The sequence below is a fragment of the Cottoperca gobio genome, chromosome 10 (genome assembly GCF_900634415.1).
Source record: "Cottoperca gobio chromosome 10, fCotGob3.1, whole genome shotgun sequence".
Lineage (NCBI taxonomy): Eukaryota > Metazoa > Chordata > Actinopteri > Perciformes > Bovichtidae > Cottoperca > Cottoperca gobio.
The window spans coordinates 8,197,502-8,225,334 of NC_041364.1; the positions used below are offsets into that span (position 1 = coordinate 8,197,502).

General features: G+C 39.2%; 3 protein-coding genes across 7 annotated transcripts; 1 reads left to right on the forward strand and 2 right to left on the reverse strand.

Moving 5' to 3' along the window:
• Nucleotides 1–34: 34 nt before the first annotated feature.
• On the reverse strand, nucleotides 35–5,286 carry nkrf (NFKB repressing factor). The gene is made up of 3 exons (XM_029442376.1): nucleotides 4,830–5,286; nucleotides 4,341–4,465; nucleotides 35–3,359 (listed from the first exon to the last, which is right to left on the reverse strand). The coding sequence occupies exons 2-3, from the start codon at nucleotides 4,429–4,431 to the stop codon at nucleotides 1,093–1,095; spliced, it is 2,358 nt and encodes a 785-aa protein (XP_029298236.1). The 5' UTR covers nucleotides 4,432–4,465; nucleotides 4,830–5,286; the 3' UTR covers nucleotides 35–1,092.
• A 691-nt stretch (nucleotides 5,287–5,977) lies between these two features.
• On the reverse strand, nucleotides 5,978–24,701 carry septin6 (septin 6). 5 transcript variants are annotated; one of them, XM_029441162.1, is made up of 11 exons: nucleotides 24,554–24,701; nucleotides 22,619–22,733; nucleotides 19,964–20,159; nucleotides 18,172–18,358; nucleotides 16,237–16,398; nucleotides 14,974–15,070; nucleotides 13,750–13,918; nucleotides 13,367–13,499; nucleotides 13,083–13,273; nucleotides 11,546–11,592; nucleotides 9,203–10,563 (listed from the first exon to the last, which is right to left on the reverse strand). In XM_029441162.1, exons 1-10 carry the CDS (start codon nucleotides 24,644–24,646, stop codon nucleotides 11,589–11,591), a joined length of 1,347 nt encoding a protein of 448 aa, XP_029297022.1. In that variant the 5' UTR covers nucleotides 24,647–24,701; the 3' UTR covers nucleotides 9,203–10,563; nucleotides 11,546–11,588. The 5 variants fall into 5 exon arrangements, with proteins under 5 accessions (XP_029297021.1, XP_029297019.1, XP_029297022.1 ...); XM_029441163.1 differs by lacking the exon at nucleotides 11,546–11,592 and adding an exon at nucleotides 11,894–11,946; XM_029441161.1 differs by lacking the exons at nucleotides 9,203–10,563; nucleotides 11,546–11,592 and adding an exon at nucleotides 5,978–7,644.
• A 382-nt stretch (nucleotides 24,702–25,083) lies between these two features.
• Nucleotides 25,084–27,777, forward strand: pttg1 (PTTG1 regulator of sister chromatid separation, securin). The gene is made up of 6 exons (XM_029440947.1): nucleotides 25,084–25,240; nucleotides 26,021–26,113; nucleotides 26,208–26,344; nucleotides 26,451–26,538; nucleotides 26,879–27,037; nucleotides 27,630–27,777. Exons 2-6 carry the CDS (start codon nucleotides 26,026–26,028, stop codon nucleotides 27,710–27,712), a joined length of 555 nt encoding a protein of 184 aa, XP_029296807.1. The 5' UTR covers nucleotides 25,084–25,240; nucleotides 26,021–26,025; the 3' UTR covers nucleotides 27,713–27,777.
• Nucleotides 27,778–27,833: the final 56 nt, after the last annotated feature.

Consider the following 27,833-nt stretch of genomic DNA (forward strand, 5'->3'; position numbering starts at 1 on the left):
CAGATGCCTTTGGGGGTCATTTTTAGCTCAACTGTTCTTGTAAAGCCATGCCTTTTTGATTTTAAGAACGTTATAGATATTGGTGGATATATGTCCCTCTTCAACACAGAAACATGACATTTAGTACCCTTTCTGGGCACTTAACTTTGTTTCATGCACAGAGTTTCATAATGCTGACAGTTAAAGGCTGTGTGAACATTTCTATTCTATTTTACAATCCTACAAATCAGCTGACATACTAGGCTGATACCGTTTTAAACAGGATGGTGTCCGTTTCCAGATTATAAAACTTTGCACTGGTAACCCATTTAACTAACTGTACATTTTCTTGTAAATAAAATAAATATACATCAGTTGTCTTTGTTTCTTTTTAACTCAGTACAAAAATATCCATCTTATGGTCATCAGTTTTAATTTATTTAGTCATTACAGCTGTGAAAACAAGCAGACAGGTTGACTGTACACATAAACCAACACTTCTGACATTTAACAAAGATCACAGCTTACAGTTTTCATGTGAAGAATTTTCTGATTATGGATGCAGCTTGTATTTGTAGAATGGCCGACATTGCTGGTAGAGAGAGAGAGAGTTGTACCACTACAGTGAGACTGACACCGAGCTACAGTTTGATGTTGATGCCTCACGCGAGTCAACAATGTTCACAAACGAAGTAAACATCTGCATATTTTGCCAGGTTCCTTAAATAGCCAGAAAACAAAGTGGATTTTGGTGACAAAAACATCAAAGTCCTCTTTAAAAATTTGCAAAATAACCGGAACATCTTCAGAACATGATACCACAAGATATCAAGTACAAGCTTGTTGTGCAAATGTTAAAAACAAATAGACATGGAATGGCAGGACACAGGAAAAAAAGACAAATCACTTATCCTAAAGCCCCTGCTGAAGCTTAAATACATTTCATGGCAAAGGAATGCAGAAACCACAAGTGATCCCTGAAGGGTTCTCTTTTATTAACGTGTTGCAAGTTTGTCACATACAAGTATAAACACCGCAGTTACACTTGAGTGAATTGTACTGAAGTCCAAGCAGATGTTTGATGATTGTTTTGTATTTTGCCCAGCATGCAAATCAATGAGAGGCCTGAGGTTTCACAAGCTCATATCGTCCCACCTGTCCCTCCTGTAAAAGCTGACCAATGAGCTGGTCTTTGTGTACTTTGCGACTGACTATAAGGAACCGTTGCCGTCCCTGTCCGTACGACTTGCTCCGTAGGCCGTACTTCTGAGATATCTGGTGGATCTGCTTTCGTTCATCGTTGGTGAGGTCAGTGGAGAAGCGAAGATCATCCTGTCGGTCTGAACTGGCATAGTTACGAATGATGTCCTCAATATCACGCTTGCTGAGCTGGTTTCCAGATTTGTCAGTGTCCAGACCCAACCCTTCTCTGGAGAACTGTTCTTTCACTTTGATTGGTTCTGCGATGCCCTCCCCATCTCGGCCCAGACCACCTCCTTTCCAGCCCATCTTGCGGAGCAGCTGGTTTCCGATGTTGTCTTCCTTAATCTCCTGCCTCGTGGCCTCTTCACCAGAGCGAGCCAGGATCTGGGATCGGGATATGGCGTCGATGTGCCCCTCCTTTCTTAGGTTGGATTTGACCACAGCCTGCGTCTGCCTCAGTGTAGTTAAGGCCTCCTTTGCTGCAATGTGCTTCACTATTTTCTTGGGTCCAATTCCTGCGGCTACATACTGTCCTTCCAAGTAAACTTCACACCTCCAGCGATGATCAGGCAGAACCGTGAACTTGTAATCAGCAGTCACTTTATTAAACTGCGCTGTGTCATTAATGATGCAGATTGCATTGTCAGAGTTTTCCAGAATGACCAACTCGCTCAGATGCTTCTTTTTGTTAACCTGTTGCCCAAAGCGTCCACCACAATCTGATTGATTATTTCCTCTGGAGTATTGTGGTGGTAGCGGTTGTTGTTGTTGCTGCTGCTGCTCTTGCTCTTGCTGCTGCTGCTGTCGTTGTGCCTGGTTCATGCGAAGTTTCCTCACTGCGTCTTCAGCCGCTGAATGCTTTGAGGTCTTTTTGGTACCTGTTGCCTGCGCCACCAGCTCACTCTGCAGGAAAACACTGCACAGCCAAGCACTGTTGTTGGGGAGCAGGTCAAACTTATAGTCTATCTTCATGCGATTAAAAGCTGCAGAATTGTTGAGTATGCAGATGGCGTCGTGAGCATTGTCCATGACCACAAACTCTGTCCAGTGCTTCCGTTGGTCAGGCTCGTATTGGCCTTTGGAGCTGGGTGTCGGTTTATCCTCTGGGTTTCGGAGTGCAGGTAAAAAGCCCGGGGTAGGGCTGTGGATCTGGCAAACCACTATGTCACTGACTACCGAGTGTCTGTATTTGCGCTGCACCACACGAACCTCAACTGTTTTCAGAAAGAGTTTTACAGCCTGCTCAGAGGCCCGGTCCCTCGCTCCATTTTTACTACCAGAGTATCCGGTAGCAAGATACACACCCTGACATCTCAGTTCACAGGCGTAACCGTCTGTTGGTACTTTCCTGTTCTTCGGTAGGTCAGCCTGAGGAATGTCTTTCAGGTTGACATAAATATACTCAGGATTGGTCTTACAGGCCTGAATGCTGCGGCTCAACATGAAATTATAGTTTGGCGACTCACTTCCAGTCATGAACATAGGGTCCTTCAAAGCAACAGCCAATGCAAACGCTACATTGGAAATCAGCCTTTGCTTCTCATCTAATGTTGGCTGAGATATAGAAATAGGAATAGGTTGTGATAAAGAGCCCGACTGAGAAGTGGCGGGGCTGCTCCTGCCCGGGCTGTTGTACACTCTGCTGAATGGCCTGCTTGATGGCGGCCGGTCCTGATTACTGTACCCAAAACCCTGACGTCCTGAATCCCAGCCTCCTGATCTGCTCGCTCCCCCGTATCCATTGTATCTTTGGGGCTGAGAATAAGAATCTGGAGTTCGAGAAGAGTGCGCTTCATACTTGGCTGAGTAGTCCTGCTGTGTTTTTGCCATGAAGTTTGAAGTGGACCCATGTCCTCCAAACCCCAACCCACTTGTACTACCTGAAAAGGTCTCTGTGTCTCTGTCTTTGTCTCTTTGGGAACCCCAAGAGTCAGAACTGTAAGATGGCACTCTGTCAAAAGCAGGCCTTAGGGAGGAAGAGCCCTGCACTCTGCCGCTGTAGTGTTCAGAGTCCCATGGTCTCGCACCATGGGACTCGCTCCTCCTGCGCTCCTTATCGTTCTCCTTCTCATCAGCGGCAGTTCCTCCGCTGCTTCCACCGCTGACAAAGTGTACAGGCTCAAATCGAGGTCTTGAACCAAATTTTGACACAGGCATTTTCCTCATGGGCTCGTCTCCTGCAATAACATGACACAGGTAAACATTGAGAACACCAAAAAGATTACCGGATTTGAGTCGGACGTGGAAATGCACTGTTACGACTTTTTCCGTCCTGATACCAATCGGACAGTATCGATCCAAAACCAGTTTAAATAATAAGCTGTATATATATATCATTCTTTTGTCTAAGCCAACATCAGGCTTGACTTAAACATTGCTTTCATAACTTTTAAAACTAACTGTAACAAATAAATAAATATAAACATTTACTTAATTGTTATTTATTACTAAAATAATAAGTACAAATCTTTTAAAAGCAGCAACAAAGTGGTCAAAACAGGAATACAAATTTCAGTATATAAACATAGAATTGAATAAATTGTCCCCATCTGAATAAAATAAAGCATATATATTATATATATATATATATATATTATATATATATATATATATATATATATATTATTCATTATATATATATATATATATATATATTTATTTATATATATTTATATTTATTATGTATACACATATAATATATTTATTTATTATATATATATATATATAAATATATATATATATATTATAAATATATTAATATATTTGCACACATTTGCAAAGAAATTTCTATGGAAGAGACTTACTAAATACAATGTTGGCATTTTTTCCTATTTTTTCAAAAGTCCTGACAATTAATAAAAGTGGGATTTTTCAATTATCTAAAAATTAATAGTTGTACTGTTAGATACTTGCCCAACATGTCTGTACTTGATTTCAAGACCAATCAGAACAAATGTTGCAATTTTTGTTATAATAAACATAGTATTTATAGTAACTTTTCATACGTTTAAAAAGTATTTATAAAAGTGTCATATAACATTTATTTGGGCATATTTTGACATAAAGATGAAACAGTAACACACAAACTGTAGATAGCATCATGGCAATAGAAACTTATGAGCACAAACAGAGACTACACAACCCAGATCAACACTCACTGCCATCAGAAGAAATTGGTCTTTTTTTTGCTTCAGAACTAGGACTTGGGTCAAAGGAGGGCATTTCGCCAGTGTCGGTCCCTTCTGCCATCACCAGCACTGTCCAAATCAAATCCCGGCCATACCTGTTAGTGAGACCAAGGATGCGAGTTAGCAATCACATGAATGAATGAAATAAACAAACACAACATGAACATACAGAGTTAATACTTTATACTTCCTGAAGAAAACAAAACACCACCTGAGAGGCAGCATGCAATGACTGAAACACAAACTATGTGCCTGTACTAAACATTATATTGTACAACTAGAAATGTAGTATATGATGGTAAAGGAGATGTAACGGTTGCTTTTCATTGCAACACAGGGCACTGAAAGAATGACGCAGTAGGCCGAAAGAGTCCATCTTTCACAAGCAAAAACGTGAAAAAAAAAAAAAAACATTTATCAACATTTAAATGTAACGAGTCAGCTTGGTCATATCCTTACCTTAAGGTGTAGCCGTCGGTCCGATTGATATCTCTGTCATTCAGCTGAGTGTGATTTCTGATCAGGTTATTATTATCGTGCTAGCCTCATTTAGCTAGTTGAGCTAGCTAACGTTGGCAACCCGCTGGTGACGGCTAGCATTAGCCAGCTAGCTGCTGCTAGCGTACAGCTAACCCAGCACCACTTCAGCTCATATAACTAGTGTAATATCAGATTCAATTCATATTTAAAGGAACCCGACATGTAGTTGTGTATCCTCTAAATGTAATATCCAAGACGGGTAGTTTAAAATATAGCACTGAACCCCGCTGGGAGCTACAGACACCCATTCAACTAACGCTAACTAGCAGAAAGCATCCATTTTCTAGTCCAGCTACAGTAAAAAAATCATGGCGTCTGTCACCGCACTGGCCCAGAATGCTTTGCTGCCGGACAGTTCGCGCACTGTGGGCTGCTGTCACTTCACGTCATTAACCTATTTAATACAGTCTATGGTCGTTAATAGACCTTCATTGGAAAAATGTGAGTACATTGTGCTTTTCAGCAGAGCATCAGAATAATAAGAATTAGAGCTTTATTCCAAGGCCGTAATTAGGCCATACTATATATTGGGGTCACCCCCCCTCCAATACAGCATATTGATACAAAATATTTATTATTATTATTTTATTACTGATATTATCGACTCTGATTCCATTTCATGTCCAGATGTTTGGTTTCAATAACTGTAGAGACAATACAATCAAACAATATTATATTATTAACTTAATAAATCCAAATGTAATAACCCTAATTTATTATATTTTAAATTAAACCAAGCAATTCATGAAACTATTTTACCCTCCCTGCTATCAAGAAAGTACATTTGTGACCATTAATGTATTTGTACGAAGGAATAATGTTCCCTGTTTTTTATTTTTATTTTAGTGTGATTGATTGATATCACTTATGTCTTTTGTATCTATAATAAATAACTTATTATAAACAAGAACTGAACTGTACAACACACATCTTACAGCAGAAGTATGCTAAATGTTATCCATCAGTCGAGCTATTGTATGTTAATCACTGCAGTTTCACTAAAACTGAGTGCAACATGACACGACTGTGAGCGTCCATCACTGTAAATAAAAGACAAAAGCTTAATATGTCTGGATCATATTTTTTTATTGAAAATGTACATCAATGGAATCAAACTAAAGTAAGATATTTAATTATTTGTAGTGTGGGAGAGTTTCTGACTACAAGAGGTGATGACTGATACTAGAAAAATGTATGGCATTTTCTGACACCAAAATGTTACTTTACACTCAGAGAGTCACGTCCAAAGGTCATAGGTAATAAACAACAAGTCTCCACTTCAATACACAAAATATATCCTTATAAATTATACAAATGCATGAGTATCTTGTTAATACTCCCATCTGGGATTCAGTTCGAGTCCATCTTATACTAATATTTGGCAAAAAAGGGAGCTGAAATCATAGGACAGAGCAAATATACATTAATAATATGCACCATTTGAAGAAAACAGCAATGTAGTTGAAATAGACTGCAAAACTGAATTAATAGGGGATAAAAACAAGCAAGTCAAAAGTCAAAGATCACAGCGGTAATGAAATAAAAAGATGCATGCAAAAAAATATAGAATAGGCCGGTGAATATTAAAGCACAATGTGTAATAAAAGGCCATTACATGTGACCTCCATGGTATTCAACAGTGACATGTAAACATGGGCACCATCAAATGAAGTGCGAAGTAGAAATATTGCTTTGGATTTTGCATGAGTATGACTCTTAATTAAATTTAAATGTTCAGAAAACCTGGAAGCAGGAGATTTTCATTTTTGAACTGAACTATATTTAAGAAAAACAACAACATGACTACTCATTATGTTCATAACACATTACACATAGTGCATTTAGTGCTTCTGTCCTCGATGAGTTTTTAAAATCAGCAAGCCTCAATGTTTCAGTAGCGTTTAATCTTAAATGGATAGTTTGGGGATTTTTTGAAGTGGGGTTATATGAGGCACTTATCCATAGTCATGGCGGTCGGGACCTCCCAGTACAAACACTTGAATAGACATTTATTTAATTAGGTCCTGAAAGTTGTAAAATGCGCTATAGACAAATCTCAAGTTATTTTCCCTCCTCCATTCATGTGACTGAGCCGAGACCGGCCGGGACGGAGCGTCTGGGAGGCGGGGTTTAGGGAAAACGCTAGTGTGCTTTCTTCATGGGCCTAAAGCTGCTGAATATCACCGGATGATCTGGGTAATTCATTATCACTCGGCTGGTGCTGGTACCCGTCTACTCCCTAAACTGGGGCCGTACCGACCGCTATCTACTGTAGTATGGGGATAAGTACCTGAACCCCACTTCAAAACATCCCAACTATCCCTTTAACGTGCACTTTGTATCAATAATCCTATTGAAAAGATGAGTGCATAGTGCAGGTCATTGCAATTTTGTTTCAAGTAAAGATCAAATAATGATTTAGCCTACGAGTCCTGCAAATGTGTGAACCCAAAATGATGACTTTTATTAACTACAAGAGTCTCCTTATATACATTAAGACATAAAAGCAGATTTAAACTGTGCCCGGTTCCCAACCTGCGTGGGTTTAGAGATTCACTTGGTGGTCAGAAATACCATGCCAGTACACATAAGGCCATATTCAACAAAAGGAGATGCGATGGGGAGAATATAAAAGGGTTGATACAGCGAGGAAAAACGGGAAGAGGTAAAGGGTGCTTAGTTCTTGTTGAATCTGCAATCCCCTCTTCAGGTGGTCAAGACAGATTAAAAGAAGCTAAAGAGACAAAGAGAGAGAAAGCCTGTAGTTAGAGCGGTGGAAAAGCAGAAAAATGTACAAAAACATGAGTCAAGCTTGAGATTTAGAAGTGCATCTAATATCAGGTAGAAAATAGATTTAGGTATGATTATCACAATACAAAATTAGGTGGTAAAAAATCCCTGGGATCATAGTTGGGACAAAACAAAACATCAAGCATAAAATCATGAGATTATATCGTGCCCACTGATGATTTTTAAACGGTGACTTAATTTAAGTTAGGATTGTCTTCTCGTCTGTGGTCCATTTAAAATGAGGAAAAAGTGTTAATAATTATCCAAATATGACAATAAATAAACAAGTGCCCATGTGGAAAAGGTGTTAGTCACAGCAACAAATCAAACAGTGCACATATAAACATAAGCAAAGGCAACAAAAGCAAGAATTAGATGGCTGAGGGTGAGGTTAGAGCTGCAGCGAAACACAGATACACATTAATCAATATGATAGCAGAGCAGGTAATGATTAAGAAACCCTGAAGGATGGGGTCCACAAAGCCTCTGGTCACATTTGAGGTACTCAGTACCCACAGAGGCCGGTCCCTTAGCAAAGCTTGAGGGCTGAGGACCTACTCAGTGCAGAGCCAGGGATTACTGCAAAGGAAAGTGAAACCACACACACCAGTGAGCTGGGGATTAGGAGGAGGGAACGGCTCTCTTGATGTATTTTGACCCTGGAATCATGTGGAAAGTGGGGGTTTTTTTATGCAGCGATGTCTTGAATCCAAGACAATTTCCCTTTCACAAGACAATACATAAAACCTTGAAGTGGTAAAAAAAAAAGAATAACTGGTCAGATAAGATTAATTCACTGTCTTCTAAAATGTTGTAATATTGTTCAGTTGACAATCAACTGAAAATGCTTCATGCTAAATCAAGCACACCCACTTTCCCCATTTGGTGTTCATCTAATCTCCTGATTTACAGCAATATTTGTCATACACAATGATTATGGCCACAGTTGTCATATTTGGTGAAAAATTGGCCTTTATTTCTTTTGAGATAATATTTATTTTATGTGTAACACTGATACAAAAAAACACTGGTCCCTGTGGGACAATGTGGACATCATGATGATTGACTCTCAAATGTGCCTTCAATAGTAAGTAAAATAAAAAAGAAAGTTACAATTGCACCGACAACATTAATATATATATATATATATATATATATATATATATATATATATATATATATATATATATATATATATATATATATATATATATATATATATATATATATATATATATATATATATATATATATATTCTTTAAAAAACACCACATTTGTGTATATAAAAAAAAAAAAAGAGCAAATGTGAACGCTAACACTTGTATGCACATAACACTACAAGTGTTAGCGTTCACATTTGCTCTTTTTTTTTTTTATATACACAAATGTGGTGTTTTTTAAAGAATATATATATATATATATATATATATATATATATATATATATATATATATATATATATATATATATATATATATATATATATATATTCTTTAAAAAACACCACATTTGTGTATATAAAAAAAAAAAAAGAGCAAATGTGAACGCTAACACTTGTATGCACATAACACACGACAATGAATGAGGTATGGGAGAAGTGGCAAAGAGATTAGGCTCACAACTACTCATGCATCTGGATAAAGTGAAACAGCATCAACAAAGCGACTTAATACCAAAACAAATTAGGTGTGAAATTCAATTCTTACTGTAAGTCTAAAGTCTATATGGCTGAGGTAATTATTAGAAGACCCTTTAAAGTTTTATTCCTTGTGATTTTAATGAAAGTATGTATGGTCTTGCATTTTCTTCTGCAATATTCCCTCAATGCATTTACTATCTGTAATTATTGTCTACCTCGTTAGTGGCAGTGATATTCACAGAAGGGACTAACAGGAAAAGATGCACACATGTTACTGTGTTACAGCGTTTACTGTAATTATATCTCAATGATATCACTGTTCACTCTCCTACAGCTGTATCACAGCTGCATTAATAAGCTACCAGGGAAACCACAGGTGTCCGACAATCAAGCGGGGCTCAAATCTTAAGGATTATAACTTGAAACGGAAATAATTGGGGGCTAAATCTCCACCAAATGTCAGGTGTTTGCCCGATAAACCAAAAAAGAAGTGCTGTTGTGCATGTAAATCCCTAATTTCAAACATCGAGGACAAAAACCCCCAAAATAGTCCCGTGAAAAAGTACTTTATTTTCTACCCTGAGCCCGACCCCAAGCCAAAGACTAAATACTAACAAGTATGTTGTTCACAATGTCAACATAAAGAGTTATTTCAGAGACGGCTGTTAAATGAGAATCACTAATCTGATAGTTTTCTAATCTGAAGATGTTTCAACATTCATTTAATTAATCCTCCACTGTGTTAATGATGTATTCTCTGTAATCTCCTGCAGATCTTTGACCACACACACACTCTGTTCATACTCAGGCCCCTGCTGTCTGATGCATGTTTCACTTTACCCGCAACACATTTCTGCCCATCACAACATGTATGTTAATATATATATAGTTTTTTAAAGCTCACTCCATCATGCAATTAATCTTTTAATACAAAACAAACATGGAATGCATTATTTAGTAAATTTGTATAAAAAGACAAGCCGAATAATTGCTTGTACAAACCGTATAACATACAAGCATCATTCAGCAAAAATAACCAAAGTGATGTCAAACTGATAGTAATGCCCAGCTTCTTCCAGAGAGTGGGTGGGGGGGGGGGTTGAATTATGGGGGTGAGGGTGGGAGTGGGGAGGGATGGGGTACTGTAAAAAAGGATGATGGGGTGGAAACTCATTCACAGCAGGATGGCCACAAGGGAGCACTTTTTCTACAGGAATCCTAAGCTGGAAACGAGAGAGAAGGACTGTTATTGCTTTCTTTTGAGTTAGAACATCAACACTGTTTCACATGGGGGACATCACATCAACTTTGGTGACCAGATTAGAGGAGATCGTGCTTTCAAGGCAACTCAAAAGGTTCGAGTGTACAGAGGTTAGGGTGCAAGTACAGTTGTCTATTTCTTAGGATCATTTTCTTTTTTTTGTGGAAGTTTTCTTCCACCCACGCTTTAAACAATGTGTCTGATTGTGTTTCTCATCAAACAGCAGCTTGTTTTCATCTATTTTAACAGTCCTGTTTGAGGAGTTTACAGATTGCAAGACAGATGTCTTCGTTCACTTCTACCCTCCCCGGCAGTTGAGTCTCAACAACATCTTCCCTTTGTGGATTTGGCTTATGTATCCACTCAAAGAGGGAGGGTCGTCATATGGCTGTGAGATCAACAAAACATGTCATCTCTACAAACAGCGATGGGCCCTGAGGCCGTTTGCTGCTCTGGTGTGACATCACTTCTGCCTTGAATGGCTCTTTGTGCAATTGCAGCGCCGGGGTGGGGAAGGACATTGGAGAGCCACAAAAAAGACACTGTTATGGATTTTGGAAGGCAGATGGGCCACCATATCAAATGGGTGTGTGGGGAGCTAATAAACTGGTTGATTTAGAAGCTGGCACAAGGACGGTAAACGCTGTCAGCTCAAGGATATGATCAAAACAGATGTACCAATGATTTACTGTAGCCTTGCAACTCTCAAATATCTGAATTACTGTACCTATTTATCACATTGTATCACATTTAAATAACTTAAAAGAGCAAATGAAATGCATGTTATTTAGATTATTGTTTTAACAGCTTTCAAAAAGGTTAATTTCTTCCTAAATTCTAATTTGGGTAATGATTTCTTGCTAAACTGTATTTCACAGTGAACATTTTTACACCGCATTTATATTTTCCATGGTTTTATTTTTAGATCGTTGGTGGTGTCTTACCAGAAAAGATGCCCCATGCAGCATGCAGCAAGTGTGGGAGGAGTTAACTGGAAAACATTTGGATGCAACATATGTGACACATGCATTCACAGGACAGATTCACAACAAGCAGTAAATCAATAACCGTCGTCTGGGAACTGAAGAAAACACTGACAGATAAACATAACTATTATCCGTGCGAACGCTTGAAGTGAAAAACAGTTTTAATCAGTGTTCCACAGACAAAGCTAAAAGTTGCACAGCGGCCCCTTTAGGAAGAGAAACCTTCCAGCCAGAGCTCATAAAGAGAAGAAGTGGCTGTGAAGAAAATAAATTAACAACAGGGGAGAAAAATAAAGCAACAAGAACCTTCTCAGTGCAAGTGTCTTCTTCCTTTTTTAACAGGCACGGCGTCACATCAGCTTCAACACAAAACCAGGAGTTGATTACCAACATGAAGGGGCCGACAATGTCAACAGCAAACTACGACCACACGTGAACACTCCTGGCTTCTAACACTGCCTCTAAGCATGAAGCATGTTGTGGAAAACAGTGTCATAGGCTCATGATTTAATGATTCTGTTGATATTAACTGTCGGAAAGAATTATTTGGAACATAATCCATGTAAATAATTGAAAAATGAGTTCATTATCTAGATTAATTAAAACCAGAGGAGTGGCCACTGCGAGGAACATTGTCAAATAGTTTCCACTGAAACAACTATGTGATCTGTGATCTTTAAAAACATTTAATTAATTCATCAGCTTCCTTCCCTTTCAAGTTAATGGAACTGTCCAGTAATTGTTGCCAGAGCTTCAATAAAGTTATTTACACAGATCTGTTCAGAGGGTTTAATTTCATCATGATGATTTCTGTCAGTTGGCAATTTTTCAACTATTTAGAGGAGGACAGAGAGTCATTTTCTCCAGCCTCGCCCCCTCTCTGCTCCTCTTAATCTTCCACATTGGTGATAAATTATGACTTCTGGTCAGCTCTCTTAGCATGGAGTTTAGTGCTGCACATATTCTCCGTTATTATATGGAGGGTAAAACTGGAGCATGCATCTGCCTCTCTGAAATAAAGAGCAGAGTGAGAGTGTGAGAGAAGTCTTAGGCTTCACCGGAGCCTTTAACGACGCATTAAATGATACAAATATCAGGTGGATTATTAACGAGTGGTGACAGAGAAACCACAAAGCGCTTGGTGATATTAGATGGGCGGAGGGAAATGAAGTTCTGTCTGCACAAAGTGGAATGAATGCTCAAGGAGTTTGCATTTTTTGTCAGGATGCAGCTACATGTTTTAGTCGATTGCACATAAAAGACCCCGAAAGGCTTTACCACAAACAACGTATCACATAGTGCCAATAATATTCATGTACTGATTTGACAAATGATCAACATCCTGAATTGTCAATGTAATAACTTGTGGCCTTGTTCCTCCCAGCTCCATTGTGTCCGGACTTTTCCAATCCTTACACAACGGCAGGTGGTCTCCTGCACCTAAGATGTAAGTACAGACGGAAGGAAGGCAAAGGAGGAAGAGAACAATACTTACTTTTTCCTCTCTTTGTCCCTCTTGAGTGTGGTGGAGCCCCCTGCCTGCTGGGCTTGATTGTACAAGAGCTCTGCAGCAGTCTTTTTCTGTTTGAACATGTTGAGCTCGTCGTCCAGGGACTTCTTCTTGTCCTCCAGTTTCTTTTTCTCGTCCTGGTGGAGCTTCTTCAGACGGTCAAACTTCTCGTGCAGCTGTGTGGTGGAGACAAAACGCTTTGTGTTAATTAAGACGAGAACAGAAACTTCCTTAAACAAGTGATGAACGTGACATTTCAAGGACAGTACCTCTTTCTCTGCTTCTTTGAGCTCTGCCTCCTTCTCTTTCACTCTTTGGACAAACATTTGCCTCATTTCTTCTTCTTTCTTTTGGAGCTCACCCATGAACTCATTCCTCTTAGCTTCATACGTCTCCTGAAGGCTGGCACAGGAGAAAGGGAATAACACATTAATAACAGAAACATTACACTGAACTATGTACTACACAACAAACCAGATGCAGACACAAACTGCTGCAATCAAGCAGAAGAATACAAGGTTTCGATGATAAATGGATGCAGAAAAATGCAAAATATAATGAAGAGCAGAGTAGAAACAAGAAGATAAGAGTAAGAAGATAGAAGCAAATCCCAAGACCAGCTGTATGAGAGCAGTCTGCTCTCCAGTACTACCTAAAGGGCTTGCTGTCAGGGTCTGTGTCCTTGAAGCCCATCTCTTCAAGTTTGCAGCGGCGATAGAGCTCATAATGACGGGTGTGAGTCTGCTCTCGCAGGTCCTCCATGTTCACTCTGATCAGCATTTCTCGCAGCTTGACGAAGTCACAGTGATTCTCATTTTCCACTGTGGGAGACACACATGGTGAGCGCAAATCAGTGTTTTACTCGACACATCAGATGGCAGCCTATTCATTATGGAATATGCAATTTGCAACAGCGTAGAGTGGCAGAAACTGACAACACTAGAGCTGCAAGACATCACTTTGGACTGGGATAGACGTTAGATAAATCGATAATTGAAATATCACTATCATTACTTGACATTTCTATTTACTTACAGCAAATAATCTAATGTACTATAACTTGGGAGAGTATTTCACAGACCCAGTCCAACCAGAATAGTGTTCATGTCCTGTGGCGTATCTATTGATTTTGTTACTGGACTGAGCGCCGCACTCCCACAGACCATGTGACATCATGTGAGTTCACAACGCACGCACGTCAGTCTGTGGTAAACCGATCCAATGACATATAAAGCCTCTGGACAGAAATATTAAACAGTGCAGTTTGTAAGCATTAGAATATGTTTTTCTTAGTTTTTGTTTTTGCTGCTTTTCAAATGAATCAATGACTGTGATGTTAAAGTGCTGACCTTCCACTTTAGTTTGAAGGTGTTCATATCCATGTTGGGTAAACAATGGAGACATTATAGCACTATTTACCCTCAGGGAGGTTATGCATACAAAAGGGCTACAATTTCTACAGATTTCCCATCACTGTCCACATCCTTATGGATTTTACTGCATTCAAGCTGTGTGCTAAATAGGCCTAGCCCTGGCAAACCACCCAAACAAACGCTTGATGATAATAACACCATACAGTTTAAGCTGTACAGTATGAGGCTGGAAAAATATCAACTCGATTAAGATCAGATCAGTGTAACATTTCAGATCTACTATCCATCTATTTGCAATTCATTACACCCCCTCTGTTATGGACTGATCTAGTAAGTCAACAACAAATCAATTTTAACATCGTCAGTGACCTAAAAATGTCTGAATATGTAGGCGCTAAGAGCTCCTAAATGAGGTTATATAACAGGTTATCAACTAGTTTGCAGCAGTAGCTGAAGCAGCTCTGACGCTCTCACTTCCTGTGCAGGATTTGACCTCAACTTACCCTGCACCGTCCCCCAGGGGTACTGCCGGGCCTTCACCATCTTGTTCCCAATCTTCACTTCTTCCGTGCTCCCCACCACGGCAAATGGCAAATGGCTCTGTGGAGCAGACCGAAAAGCAACGTTGGTACACGGCGAAACGCACCCGAGAGCTGTGCAGATTCCCCCAACAAACCACAAACTGCAAAAACAATTGCACATATACATGCTGCAGCTCTGCTAACATTTCATTACTCAAAAGTCAGAGAGTATTACTCCAACTATCTCATTTATACATGCTAAGGATCCATTCCTAAGCAGCATTATTGCCTATTTTTACAGATGGCAAGAAACAGTTCTGACAGGAGGATGTATGACTGTTTTATGAGAACAGAATCGTGGTCGGACTGTGCAACAAGAGCCGTGAGGCAGCAGGCTAACACAATCAGTTAGGTAGACTTAAGGCATTTCCACAGATCAGACCTTATGAACAGCTAAGTGAGCCTGGGCTCATCTGTCAGTGAACACAGGCCCTTTCCCACACTGCAGGCTTCCTGCAGAGTGAGACGGCTGATTGTGCTGCTCTGAACAAACTCCTCCCTGCATGAGGCGGCTTCCTGACAACTTGAGCAGACACAGACTATGCCTGTTCTGATTCTACATCACATGTTGTTTTTTCCGGTAACGCATAAAAAGGAAATTATGTTAAAACTTACAAACAAGCAAAAAGAAGCAGGATAGAGAACAGTCTGTGTAGAGAGCCATGGTCAGGTGGAATTCATTGTTGTTGCATATTGTTCAACAGAATAATAAAGATCGATTCATATGTTGTGAAAACAGCATCTCCAAACATTTCAGGAAAAATATAATTTAAGGTTTAGTTTATAAAAAGAAAATACTATTTAAAAGAAGAAGAAAGAAACACATTTTCTATGAATTCTTGAGGAATCGTGATTGATTTATAATTGTGTGTTTGGATTAATGTTTATTAAATGATGACAATTTAGTTTCTCTTCCATATTTGATTGTTAATTCAATAAGATGAGCCGTTTTGTTTGTTGTGTTTAAGTGGCTGTATTATTGTAGAAGTGTGTTTGACTGTACGTGTGTCCCCCCCCCAGGAAGAATATCCAATGCTTATGCTAGTACTAATGGGGATCCTAATGAAGAAAGCTTTAAAAAGGAGGATTCAGTCTGGCCAACACTACCTTACACATCATTTCTAATACGAAATAAGTAACATATTCAGTGTAAACGCATGTGATGTGCTAGCTTTTGAGCCTTACGTTCATGGTGGAGTTGATCTCTGCCACAGACTCGTCATCAGTGGGGAACTGGTAGATCTGCACTCCGTTGCTGACCAGCTCACTGGTGATTTTGATTTTAAACTTGGCCAGCTCGCTCTTGGAGATGGCGTCCGACTTGGCAACGATTGGGATAATATTGACCTGCAGTGGAGAAGAGTACATTTTTTTTTCAAAATGTAAATATATATATATATACACACACACACACACACACACACAAATAAGACAACAACACAAGAATACCCAGCAAACTCTCAATAAACAACATCATTAAGAATGTCAAGTCCCAAAGTGAGTAGGAAGAATTGAATACTTATCAAGTCCTTCCCCCTTTTTATATTTAATCACTAAATGTATTGTTAAACTTAAACATGATGTTATATGAAATGTAGGCTGACACAATGACAAGGTGCAGACAATGCTTTAAATATGCAGTTAAATACTAGACGTCTCTCTGTCACCTCTTCTCACCACCATTTATAAAGTCCAAAGTTAGAAAAGAGTTTTTTAAAGAAAGGACCAAAAGCTAAAACACATTGCAAATCCAATCATTCTGTTTTTATAGAAGTAGTAGGTCCAACTGAACAGCATTCAGCTCTGGTAACACTAAAGATAATAATGTATTTTGTGCCCCTTCCAAATCACTGGCTGCCCAGGATTGTAGTATAGATTTAAAGTGCAACTTCATGAAAGGAGAGTGAATAACCTATGCTCTCTTCCCCATTTCCACACATCACTGTACCGCTCTCTAGCTCCAGGCCATTGTGTATCGCAGACAATTACACATTCTTAAGCACAGAGATAAAAATAGAAGGAAAACAAAGCGAGCAGCAGGCTTCCATCTCCTGCTCCATATCACTTAAACACTCTCCAAACATGGTGTTACAAAAGCCAGACTCAAATGATTTCAACAGCATTTAAGCTTTCCATGTTATCCAAACAGGGTAAAAACATTCTTATACATGCACGTACGACTGGTTGATGAAAAGAGACATTCCCTCCCACACAACTATTTTCTACGAGCCCTGTCGCCTACACAATCCCAAATAGTTTGCTCTCCAGTTGAGGGCCCCTTTGACTAACAACAAGGGAAGCTCAGGGTCATGGGAACAAGGAACACTTTACTGCACCCCAGGGTCTGGTGAGGATTCAGCATCTTGCCCGTGGGCACTTGAGCAGGGTATTGTTTGTACGTGTGTGTGTGTCCCCCCCCCAGGTGAATGTGTAAACAGAGGAGGCTCTGCTCTGGATCACGCTGCTGTGAGCACTTGCCAGAGAGATCAGCTGCTCTGGCAAAGACTGAGCCGCCTCTTTGTACAAAAGCCAGGAGGTCCATGCAAATAAGCTACTGTGGAAAGGCCCTCGCAAAAAAAAAACGAGGCTGCAGTCACTGAGCCGACTGCATTTCACAGCTGACCTACACCGACGCAGTAACTAGACCACAGCCAATTTGCATGTAGGCAGATGGCCTAGAAAAGGTTTATGACCCATGACTAGAGTAGATAAATAAAATGCTGCAAACAACAATACAATGCCAGAGGATTGACCTACAGTACATCTGTGACTGGCTACAGTGAGTTTGTCCATGTTTATAAGCATAATAGTTATTCTTTCACATTATTCTGCTGCAGTGCAACATCCTTCTCACTTAACGCTGAATATTCACAATATAGACACAATGGCTATTACATGTGCACAACTGCAAATAATCTGTATGATGCTTTTATATTAAACGATCCAATAATAAACCCTAACATGTAATTGATTTGGAAAACATCCAGGATTCAAAGTGGGTTTCTGAATAAGTTATCCCCCAGCTTTAAAAACAAACAACACAAACAAGTTCTACTGGGAGCTTTGAGACAGCTTCTTGCTGATGATGATAATAGTTTTAGGAAGTGAAGTGCGGCTCACCTTGCTATCAAGTTTCTTCATGGTCACCAAGTCCAGGGATTTGAGCGAGTGTCCTGTGGGTGCTATAAAATAAAGACACGCGTGGATGCGTGTGTCGTGGTAGCTGTGTAGCGTGCGCTTGATTTTCAGTTCCTCTTGTAGATATGCTTCAAACTGGGCATCAATGAACTCCACGATAGACTTGTAGCTGTCAGAAAAGGGAGAAACAGGAAAGTAAATTGAGCATGGCTTTTATTAAATCACATGTCCTCTTACTAAACAATACATTTTGTTCCACACTTACAGTATATAACAAGGTGAACACTGATTGGAAAGAGACACATGGACCCCTTTCAAAGGCTCCTTCCAATATGGCCAAATTTGGAGGACAATGACGAAGAAGAGTTTTTTGAGGGGCCCTTACCCCCGAAATCCATTGTGTGCCTTTTAATTGTTTAATGGAGCATTTAGGAGACGCTCATCAACTCCCAAAGTTGGGGAATATTATGTGACCAAACTGTTTAAGAGGTTTTTGTGTTCAGTTGGTCATCGGTCACCAGGAAGAGCATCACTTAAAACTAAATCCCTGAAAAAGTCAATGCAAAGTGTCACACAACTCGTGCAGTATAATCCAAGTACTTCCCAAGCACATGCATTTTCAATAATACCTTACTATTTCAAAATACTTCTGCATGAACCTTCTCACGCGTGCACAGGCACACTGCTCGTCCGTGTGAGTACTGTTTATGTGGAAGTGTTTTAAACAATAAGGTATTAGTGAAAATGCACGAATTAGGAAGTAGTGAGCCTACGACTGATAAATGAGACTATACTGCACGAGTTGCTGTTGTTACACGCAGCCCTATGATATATATAATTCATCAATCTTTTTTATTTATTATTATTCTTTGCTCACTGTGGGGGCTTGCAGGAACAACAAAGTTTTCTTCAAGAATTCAAGGTCACATGGGGCAAGTACCATGAATGAAAACCAAAGTTGCTATCTATTTTCAATCAATTAGACTAACACAATAATTATTTCACCATTAAGTGAAAAAAGAAAAAGATGCGTCGTATAGAAAATGGAAGAAAAGCTTCTTCAGCTTCATGCATTAAGGATGCTTCAACCTTCCCAGGACACACACAAACTGACATATAAACAGAAACACACAGCTTGTGTACAAACCAGAGGATATTCTGCCCGTGGCAGTTCACATGACGACGAGAATGTGCGTGTGTAAAATGCAGCGAGTCTATGTTACTTCCTCTATGATCGGCAATTTGATAGCAAACAAAGTGTGAAACCTGGAAACAGACGCAGCCTTCCCATTATAGAGCGCTTACAGAGCTGGAGCTCACATGACATCTCGCCCTAAACTGACCTCACCAGCAGAGTTATCGATTACATTGTGGATGGCAAGCTTGGTAACAGCATTATAAGTTTGATGAAATACTTCCAGACGGTGTTTTAACACCGGGGGGGAAATAAAAGCATCTACATCTGATTTCTGTTTGTAAAAGTTGGTGCTATGAATCTGCTGAGAAAACATGCCTGAGATGGAGACCTGACTCGACATCCTACGGGTACGGTTTCATTCAGAATCAGGACTGAATGAAACCTGAGCTCCGAAAAGTCTCAGAGCTCTCACAGAGTCATTGTGTGTGAGGAATGTTGTGTGCACAATCCAGTGTGGATTTCTGTTATTGCTCACAAAGATAGAGTCTGTCAGTTTAACAGTATGAAAGAATTCAGTTTTCTGAGATCAGACCTCTCCCTCCCTCAGAGACGTGACAGTTGTCCAGACTGCTTTACCTGTCTTCTTTGTTTATCTGGTCTCCGAAGCCCACGGTGTTGACGACTGTGAGTTTGAGGCGTACGTTACTCTCCTGGAGCTCGTAGGTGTTGGACTTGAGCGTGACTCCTGGCTGATTGTGCTGAGTGGGCTCGCCCTCAAACTTAGTGTTGAACAACGTGTCCATGAGGGTGGACTTCCCCAGACCCGTCTCACCTAGACAACAAAGAGAAAATGCACGGTGTTACCTGGACCATTGTTTCAGTCACACTAAACTGTCCACTTCACCTTCACTTACATTGTAATGCCTATCATAAGCACATCCAAAATGGATTAAAAAAATCTAAACTAAGGCAAGAATCAGACAAAATACCTGCACACGGTAATAAAAGCTCCAAGATGTGTTGATTGTGCAACGTTACACTCTAACAGTGATCTTTGTCAGGCATTGTCAATAATGTCTATCATTTCACCCTGTATACTCCCAAAGCAGCAGTGATTTATTAATATTGACACTTTGTCAGCTTCTGATAAATGCATGCTCAAGCTCATCACTTTTATTGCAATTCAAAACATACACTACAGGAACGCACCGCTGTTTTTGTTTTGTATTTTCTTCCGATCATTAATGGAGTACAACTATATTCCGTTGTGCAACCCTGTGTTACCGAATCACAATAAATTATCCTTGAATTACTTTATTTGAATGCAAATTTAATAGAACTAACAAAATAAAGCCTAAAAAAGGTTTCTAATAAAGTGATAAAGTAGATTAAAATGGACTTTTTGAAAATGGTCCAAGCAAAACATATGATTTTCTAATTCTTACGGCCACAACAACAGCAGAAGTGGCTGCTTATTATTTGCTGATTTATTCTAACATCCATTTACTGTTAGAGGCAGTCAGATGACTCAGATACAGAGCTCCCCGTGTAAGAAATTCTATTTTTATTCAGCACAGCCTGACCTACAGTCTAAGCATGTTAGCCCATTTTTATAGGATGTCTCTGTATGATCCAAATGTTTAATCTTTCCCTCAGAATCCAGAGTAACTGATGCATCAAGGGTCATTTAGCCCGTTTCTGAGCTCAGTTTAAGTCACTACAGAGAAGTCTCTCATGCTGAAGGCAATTTGGCATCTTATTTGAAGAAACTGAGGGACAAACTGGAAAGAGTTGCAATCAATCATAAATAACTAACCTTGTGCAGAAACGTCAATCATCTTTTAGCCTAATGGAACCGATCATCTCCACATTTTTGATTCACTCTTTGGAATTTTAGACCACAACCAAAGTATAAAAAAAAACAAAGATCACATGTCTTTGCCTCAAGCAATGCCTGTACCACTGTGAAACACTGCACTTGTGAGTCACACAGTAGCATTTACAGTTTGCAAAACAATCTATTGTTAGTGTCCTGCATTATCTTTGCTTCCATATTCTTGATCGGATTGAACTAATGTTTGTCAAGAGAGTTTCTAAATGTTGATCGTAACAGCACTAATATAAAGTAAGAATTATACGTGTTGTTGTTGACGTTTTCCACTTATTACACTAATATGAATGGACTCAGTGTATCGACAAAAATAGTTTGGAGCAGGGAGGCAAGTCACAACCAAGCCACTAAAAATATCCACCAGGCATTTCCTATCATCAAAATCTTTGAAATATTGACACTTATTGTAGTTATGCAACTAGACCTCTAAATAGGAACATATCCCTTAAATAGATAGAATACAAGGTCTGAAATTGTCAACATTCGCTAACTGGTGGTAGAACATTAAAAACTAGAGCATCACGATCAGATATTTGATCTACAAAATAACAGTCTAGAATTTAGAGCTTAAAAGTATGTGTGTGGCATGTCCTCCTCTCTGTTTACTAAAAATAGGCAACAAAGGGGAGAGGAAGAAAATATTACTGACCAAATGGTTACTTATTTCCATTGCTGCTTGGGGATTTCATGAGCCCCTGAATCAACATTAATTCCAAATAACAAAAATAGTTTGACTGTGTGCAGCAGGCAGTAAAGCAATGTTACTCAAATACAAAACATGTAAAGTTTTAGCTAGCACTCATTGATACACATGGAGTGGGAAAATCTTCTCTCTCAGTATACACAATACAATGAAACAGCACCACAAACTGTAGCCTTCAAAATGACCATAAAGTTGAATCAACGCCACTCTAAAACAGCTTTAACACAAACTGAACTTCATTTCTTTCATTTAGCTCGGGTTTATTGCAGGACTGTTGTATTAGATTTAATTAGTGGATACTGGGTGCATCTAATAAACTGGCAACTGAGTGTATGAGAGTGAATAATGCCAAACACTTAATAAAGCTGCACTGACTTGTTTTGTCAATGTAAAAATTGGATGTAAAGGGAAACAAGGTTGGTATTCTGTACGTTTTTTAACAGTCACACTAATGAATACTGTCATACGAAAATGTAATAACTAACTGCAGACATTTCTGATTTTCATATCTGAACCCAGAGCATCTTACTCACCATGGTAGCCAATGCTGACTGGCCGAAATGAATCTGAGTGGATCAAATACTGAGCAATATGCTTTGCATTTTTTAAAAAAGCCTGACTTTCATTGAAGCAAATAAGTCGTCTTTTAGCCCAAGGAAAGAGAGAGTAAAAGCATTTTCACGCATGACATACTCACCAACACAGAGGATGTTGAAGCAGAATCCGTGGTTGACAGACTTATTGACCAACTGGTCAGGCATGCTATCAAAGCCGACATGGCCTGCCAGAGGGACAGCACGAGCACCTTCACCCTAAAAGCAAATCAACGTAAAACATCAGGTAAATACATCAATCACTGACCAACTTCTGCATTGAACTAATGCTGTATTCCTGTAAACATGCACAGACTTCTCTCTAACACTACATCTCTAGGATTGTTGTCCTGTGGAGAAATAACATTATATTATAAGATAACACTTGAATTACCACACATTCCCCCCATCTTTGATCATGTTAGTTTTTGAGACTGATTTCAGGTGCAAAGTTGCTCACTTCCTGTTTGCTGAGCAGTAATTTTCTCCCCACAGACGAGACAGTTGCAAACCACAATGTACATATATGGAAAGGTCTCGCTGTTCATGCCAAGAAAATTAAAAAAACAACAAAAAGCTTTGGCAATAAATGTATAATTTAAAAACAGATTGTTTTCAAATGGCAAAGTCCAGTTAATATAGCTAGCTTTATGAGTTTAAGTGATGTCACATTGACTTGAACCCTTAAACTCACAAATTTAGATGGTTGCATTTCCCTTCCACTCTACTTTTACACTGTTTGTTTATCTCTGGACCAGTGACACAAAACACCTTAGTGTAAAAGCACAGTTGTTACATGTGTGTGTGGGCGAGTGCCTGCTGGTGAGTATCTCCATCTCTGCAAATCTCATTTCTGCAGCCCACGTCTACACCTCATGTGCAGGAAAGCAAAGAATTTAGATTATATGGCAAAGCAAGAGCTCTCAACCAGCTAAACCTCAGCCAACCAGCCATTATGTGGCTTAACATAACACAGTGTTGCTTTTCAATGTGGCTTTGAGAGGAAAACATTCTGTTTGCGGATCAGTTTAAAATAACTGGTCAAGCTGATGGTGCTGGACACTTGTGGATTATTTGAATAGTTGAAATTGGGTTTAAACAGCTGAGGGGTAAACTGGGGGTAATGTGACTAGACAAACAGCAATTCCTCTTTAGAGGCAAGTGCAACATTCCTGAAATCATTCCTGGTTTCAAGACACTCACAGCCAAGTTACACACAGCGGGTTTTCAGTCACTTTCATTTTGTGTGGCCACAAAAGGGATATCAAAATGCAAAACCTTGCTATTCTGAGCACTCTTTCTGGGTATAGTGGCTTCCTTCCCCCCCCCCCCCAAAAAAAAAACAAAAACCATGCACACTTTACACAAGCTTTTAAAATTGCACTGCCTAAATGCCTATAACCGGCTCTGTTTTGTCCATATTTTCTATGAACATAAGACAACGCCCGACTTAAAGTTAACAGGACTTGCATGAAACAACATAACGGAAATGAGCACCGTAGCTGAGCTGAAATGGGGGCGTTCAGAATGAATGGCCTACCGATGGCTCTATTATCGGTTTATCGTGAGCTAATACAGAGTCTACTACACAGTATTTAAAACATTTACATTCAACAAAGCAACATTTCGTTGGAAAGGTAGGTGTAACTAGCGATATCAGCACAGGAAATCTGCAGGCGTTAGCTTACAAAAATGAAAACACCTGAATGAAGATATTTAACAAAAAGCTTCGACTGAGCAGGCCTTAATTTAAAATCGGTTACTCTAAAAGATTTAGAAATGAACGATCATATTTCTAATAGCTAATCGCCATCACGTCGATTTGTTTAGCGATGTTCCGTTTAATTTTGGGTTGAATATAACGGTAACCAGGAACAGCGGGTGCTAGCTAACCTAAACCTAAACCTATGCAAAATTACATTCTCATACGTAATACTAAAACTATATATATATTTGATATTAATTAGGCTTGCAAAAACATTTCAAGAGGTATGGGTTCATAGTGACAATGGCATCCTGAGTAAAATAAGGTTACTCACCGCTTGCCTTGCTATCTCAGTTGACGCCATGGTGGTAGCTGCTAGCTGGAGGACGAAACATCTACTACTCTCTGTTAGCAAAGGAAGCTGCATCGACCAAGTTTCACCGAAAGATGGCCTATTGGGAATGTACCACTGTTCAACAGGCTATTTTACTATTGTACGATGCTGTGATAACTATGTTCACTTTGAGTGTTATTTGGTTAGGACTATGTTAAACAGTCCGACTCGTGTTTCTAAAAAAAAAAAAAATGTTTTTTAATAATTATGTTTTAATAGAAAGACCGCTACCCCTTGAGCTCCCCCACAATATGCCTTCATGGTGTCGTCCAGTGCGAATGGCAGTGAACCACAATCAATGAACGTTACAACGGAGAATTTGGGGCAACTGACAAAACATTATAAAAGCAGGTCTTCATGACTTCAAAATATTAAGTGCAGTCATACACACATATATGTGGTGTTCGGCCGTATAATTATGTATTTAGCTATATTTTATCCATATGTAGTGTAAATTATTTTTTGGAAACGCCTATTTAAGGCACGTGTGCTACAGCGACCAATAGGACGAAGGCAGCGAATTTAAAAAGGAGCCGCGGTCGCTACGAGTCAACTTTTTGGACCATAACAAGCTTCTGGTACGAGAGCAAAAGGATCATTCAACGGCGTTTAGTACGCATGACCGAGGTAAAGTTAACGCCAACACCTGTGTATCACACTGTTGCATTTATCAGCACGTTTAGCTAATACCTGTACGTTTTATAAACTAGCGAGGCTAACGTAAGCTAGCGGCTAGATTTTGAATATGTATCCTCTTCAGCCCATCAAAAGTTGACTAACTACCTAATTAAGATAACGTTAAGTCAAGCACTGTTCATTTTAATTAGCTGTTAAACGGCATTAAGCTAGCTCTTTTTTTTTTAACGTTAGCTAATTATCGTTTGCATAATCATGATTAACGAACGTCATGTTTGATTTTTGTGTTATGTTAACGTTTCTTTAAAAATAAAAACTAAATTATGACAGATTATTCAAAAGGCCCGTAGAGTGACGTACGAGTGTTGACGTTAAACCCTAGACTGAGGATAAAGGCAGCTAGACAGCCAGCTTGTATTTCAGAAGCTACATCTGTGCTGTAACACTGCCAGATTGGTTGCAGTGCACTTTAGGGTTCAGTGAATGTTTAGTGTCAGATGCTGAGTTTTTATTTCACATGACCTGGTACAATCAGTCTTTCAGAAAAGAAAAATGCCAGACCTCTGTAATGTTTTGTTGTGAGGATTTTGGGAAATATAACATTATGTGCACCTGTTCTACCTTCATGAACAAACAAGGGCTCTGTGAACACAGCATTGCACCTATACTTCTCTAGCTATAATGTGTCTAAATGTCTTCCACAGAATGTTCTCCTTTAATGATGATGGATTGTAATGTTTTTTGCAGTTGCTAATATCAAATTGTTTTCAGATACAATGGCAAGCATAAACTTTGCAGAGCGAGAAAATGCATGTCTTCATCCAGCTACTCTGAAGATGCGACAGCGGCTTCAGTCTGCTCCAGGTAAAGAAATGTCAACCTTGTGTTAAGATTATTTTTTCTTCTCGCAGTAATATGTGTAGAAATATGCATTGATCTTTTTATTTTTTCCCACCAGAGAAACTCTTTTCTCCTATGACTGGCAAAACCTTACACACTCCTCTGCCATCTGGTCGTAAGGCTTTTGGTGCGGTCAACAAAAGAATTGCAACCCCTGCCATCAACCCACAAGAGAAGAAACTCTTAAAGCCACAGGTTGGAATAAACTATAATCAAGTTGCGATCTAAAAGTAATGTCTGACTATAATGTGACCTATACCTCCAAACAATACACATAAATTCAATATTTTATTCCCCACAGGAAACTAAAGTCAAACATGCTTCAGACCAAAAGACTAAAGTGGAGGACTATTCAGAAATTGAGCCGTTCATCCCTTATGACCCACTAGGTAACTTGACACTTTCAGTAGTGACAGTTTTACTATGCCACCAAAGGAGTTTTATATTTTACAGTAATATAAGGCAGAGTTTTTCATGTTTGTGATTTAGATGTAAAATGCTGCTCGACCATAAAGGACATTCTTCTGTGTAAATCCCTCTGCAGCATCACATTAGCTTTGCATCCTTGAGTCCATTAATGGTTTATTCCCTCAGGCCTCTGCCCATTGAGGCTCATCTGTACATAAAAGAACTTGTACATGTCAATATGTTAAAGGCCATGCAATGGCTTTTTTAGAGTGTTTTGAAAGCCCTATTTAAAAACCTGAGTTTTGACATGTTTTCTTCTAGAGTTTGAGAAGTACAGCATACCTGAGGACTTGGTTCTCCTCGGTGGCGTTGCTCTGCCTGGACTGGCCTCTTTCCCACAAGCTCCTCTGTGTGAGGAGGACCTGGACAAGTTTGATCCACTGCCAAATCTTTCGCCTGTAAAGATGCCAAAACGTTCAGGTATCAACTTCAGACATTGATTGGGATTGGAAACGTATAAGCATCCGTCTGTTAAATCTTGTTGTTGTAATATCTGACTACTTTAGAGTGTGTGTGAATTATTGCCCAACCCTAATGAATTAGTTTTAGGTTTATGGGATTAGTTCAACCAAATTACAATAATTTTCCTTAACTCAAATATTATCTAACCATGAAAACAAGCAGTTTGCAGTTTTTAATGAATCATTTGGTTTCTTATTGAATTGAAACGATGCCCTGCTTACAGTGACTAATCCAGGCTTCTCCAGATTTCATTGGTGCAACTTTTGCTGATTTATTTGTGGGTTTTTTTTATTTAACCATATGCTATTTGAAATTCAGTAAACTCCATTTTTATCTTAAACTGGAAAGAGAACCAGAACTATTATGTGACGTAATTGTTCTAGTGAGCAAAATGTTATCTGCTATGAATGACTTCAAAAGCAACATTCAGCCCTGAATGAAGAGGGACAATTGTCTGGCAGCTGTAGCCATTAAGTATGGTGGCAGGTTTGAAACTACAGGTATCATTAACCTACTGTATCATTAACTTTGCTGTATCTCCCCTCTACAGATTATTGCTCAGCGCTGGACGCCTTTTTGCAAACACTTGATGAGCTGACTGTTGAACTTCCTTCAGAATCTTTTACTGACTAAATGTTGATGCATGGTTTTTTTTTTGGTTTTTTTTACTGAAATAAAGTTTGTATTTGTCCCTGTTAGCTTGCATTTGCCTTTTTTGTGCTTATTTTATAATGGGTGACAGGCTAGTTAAGAG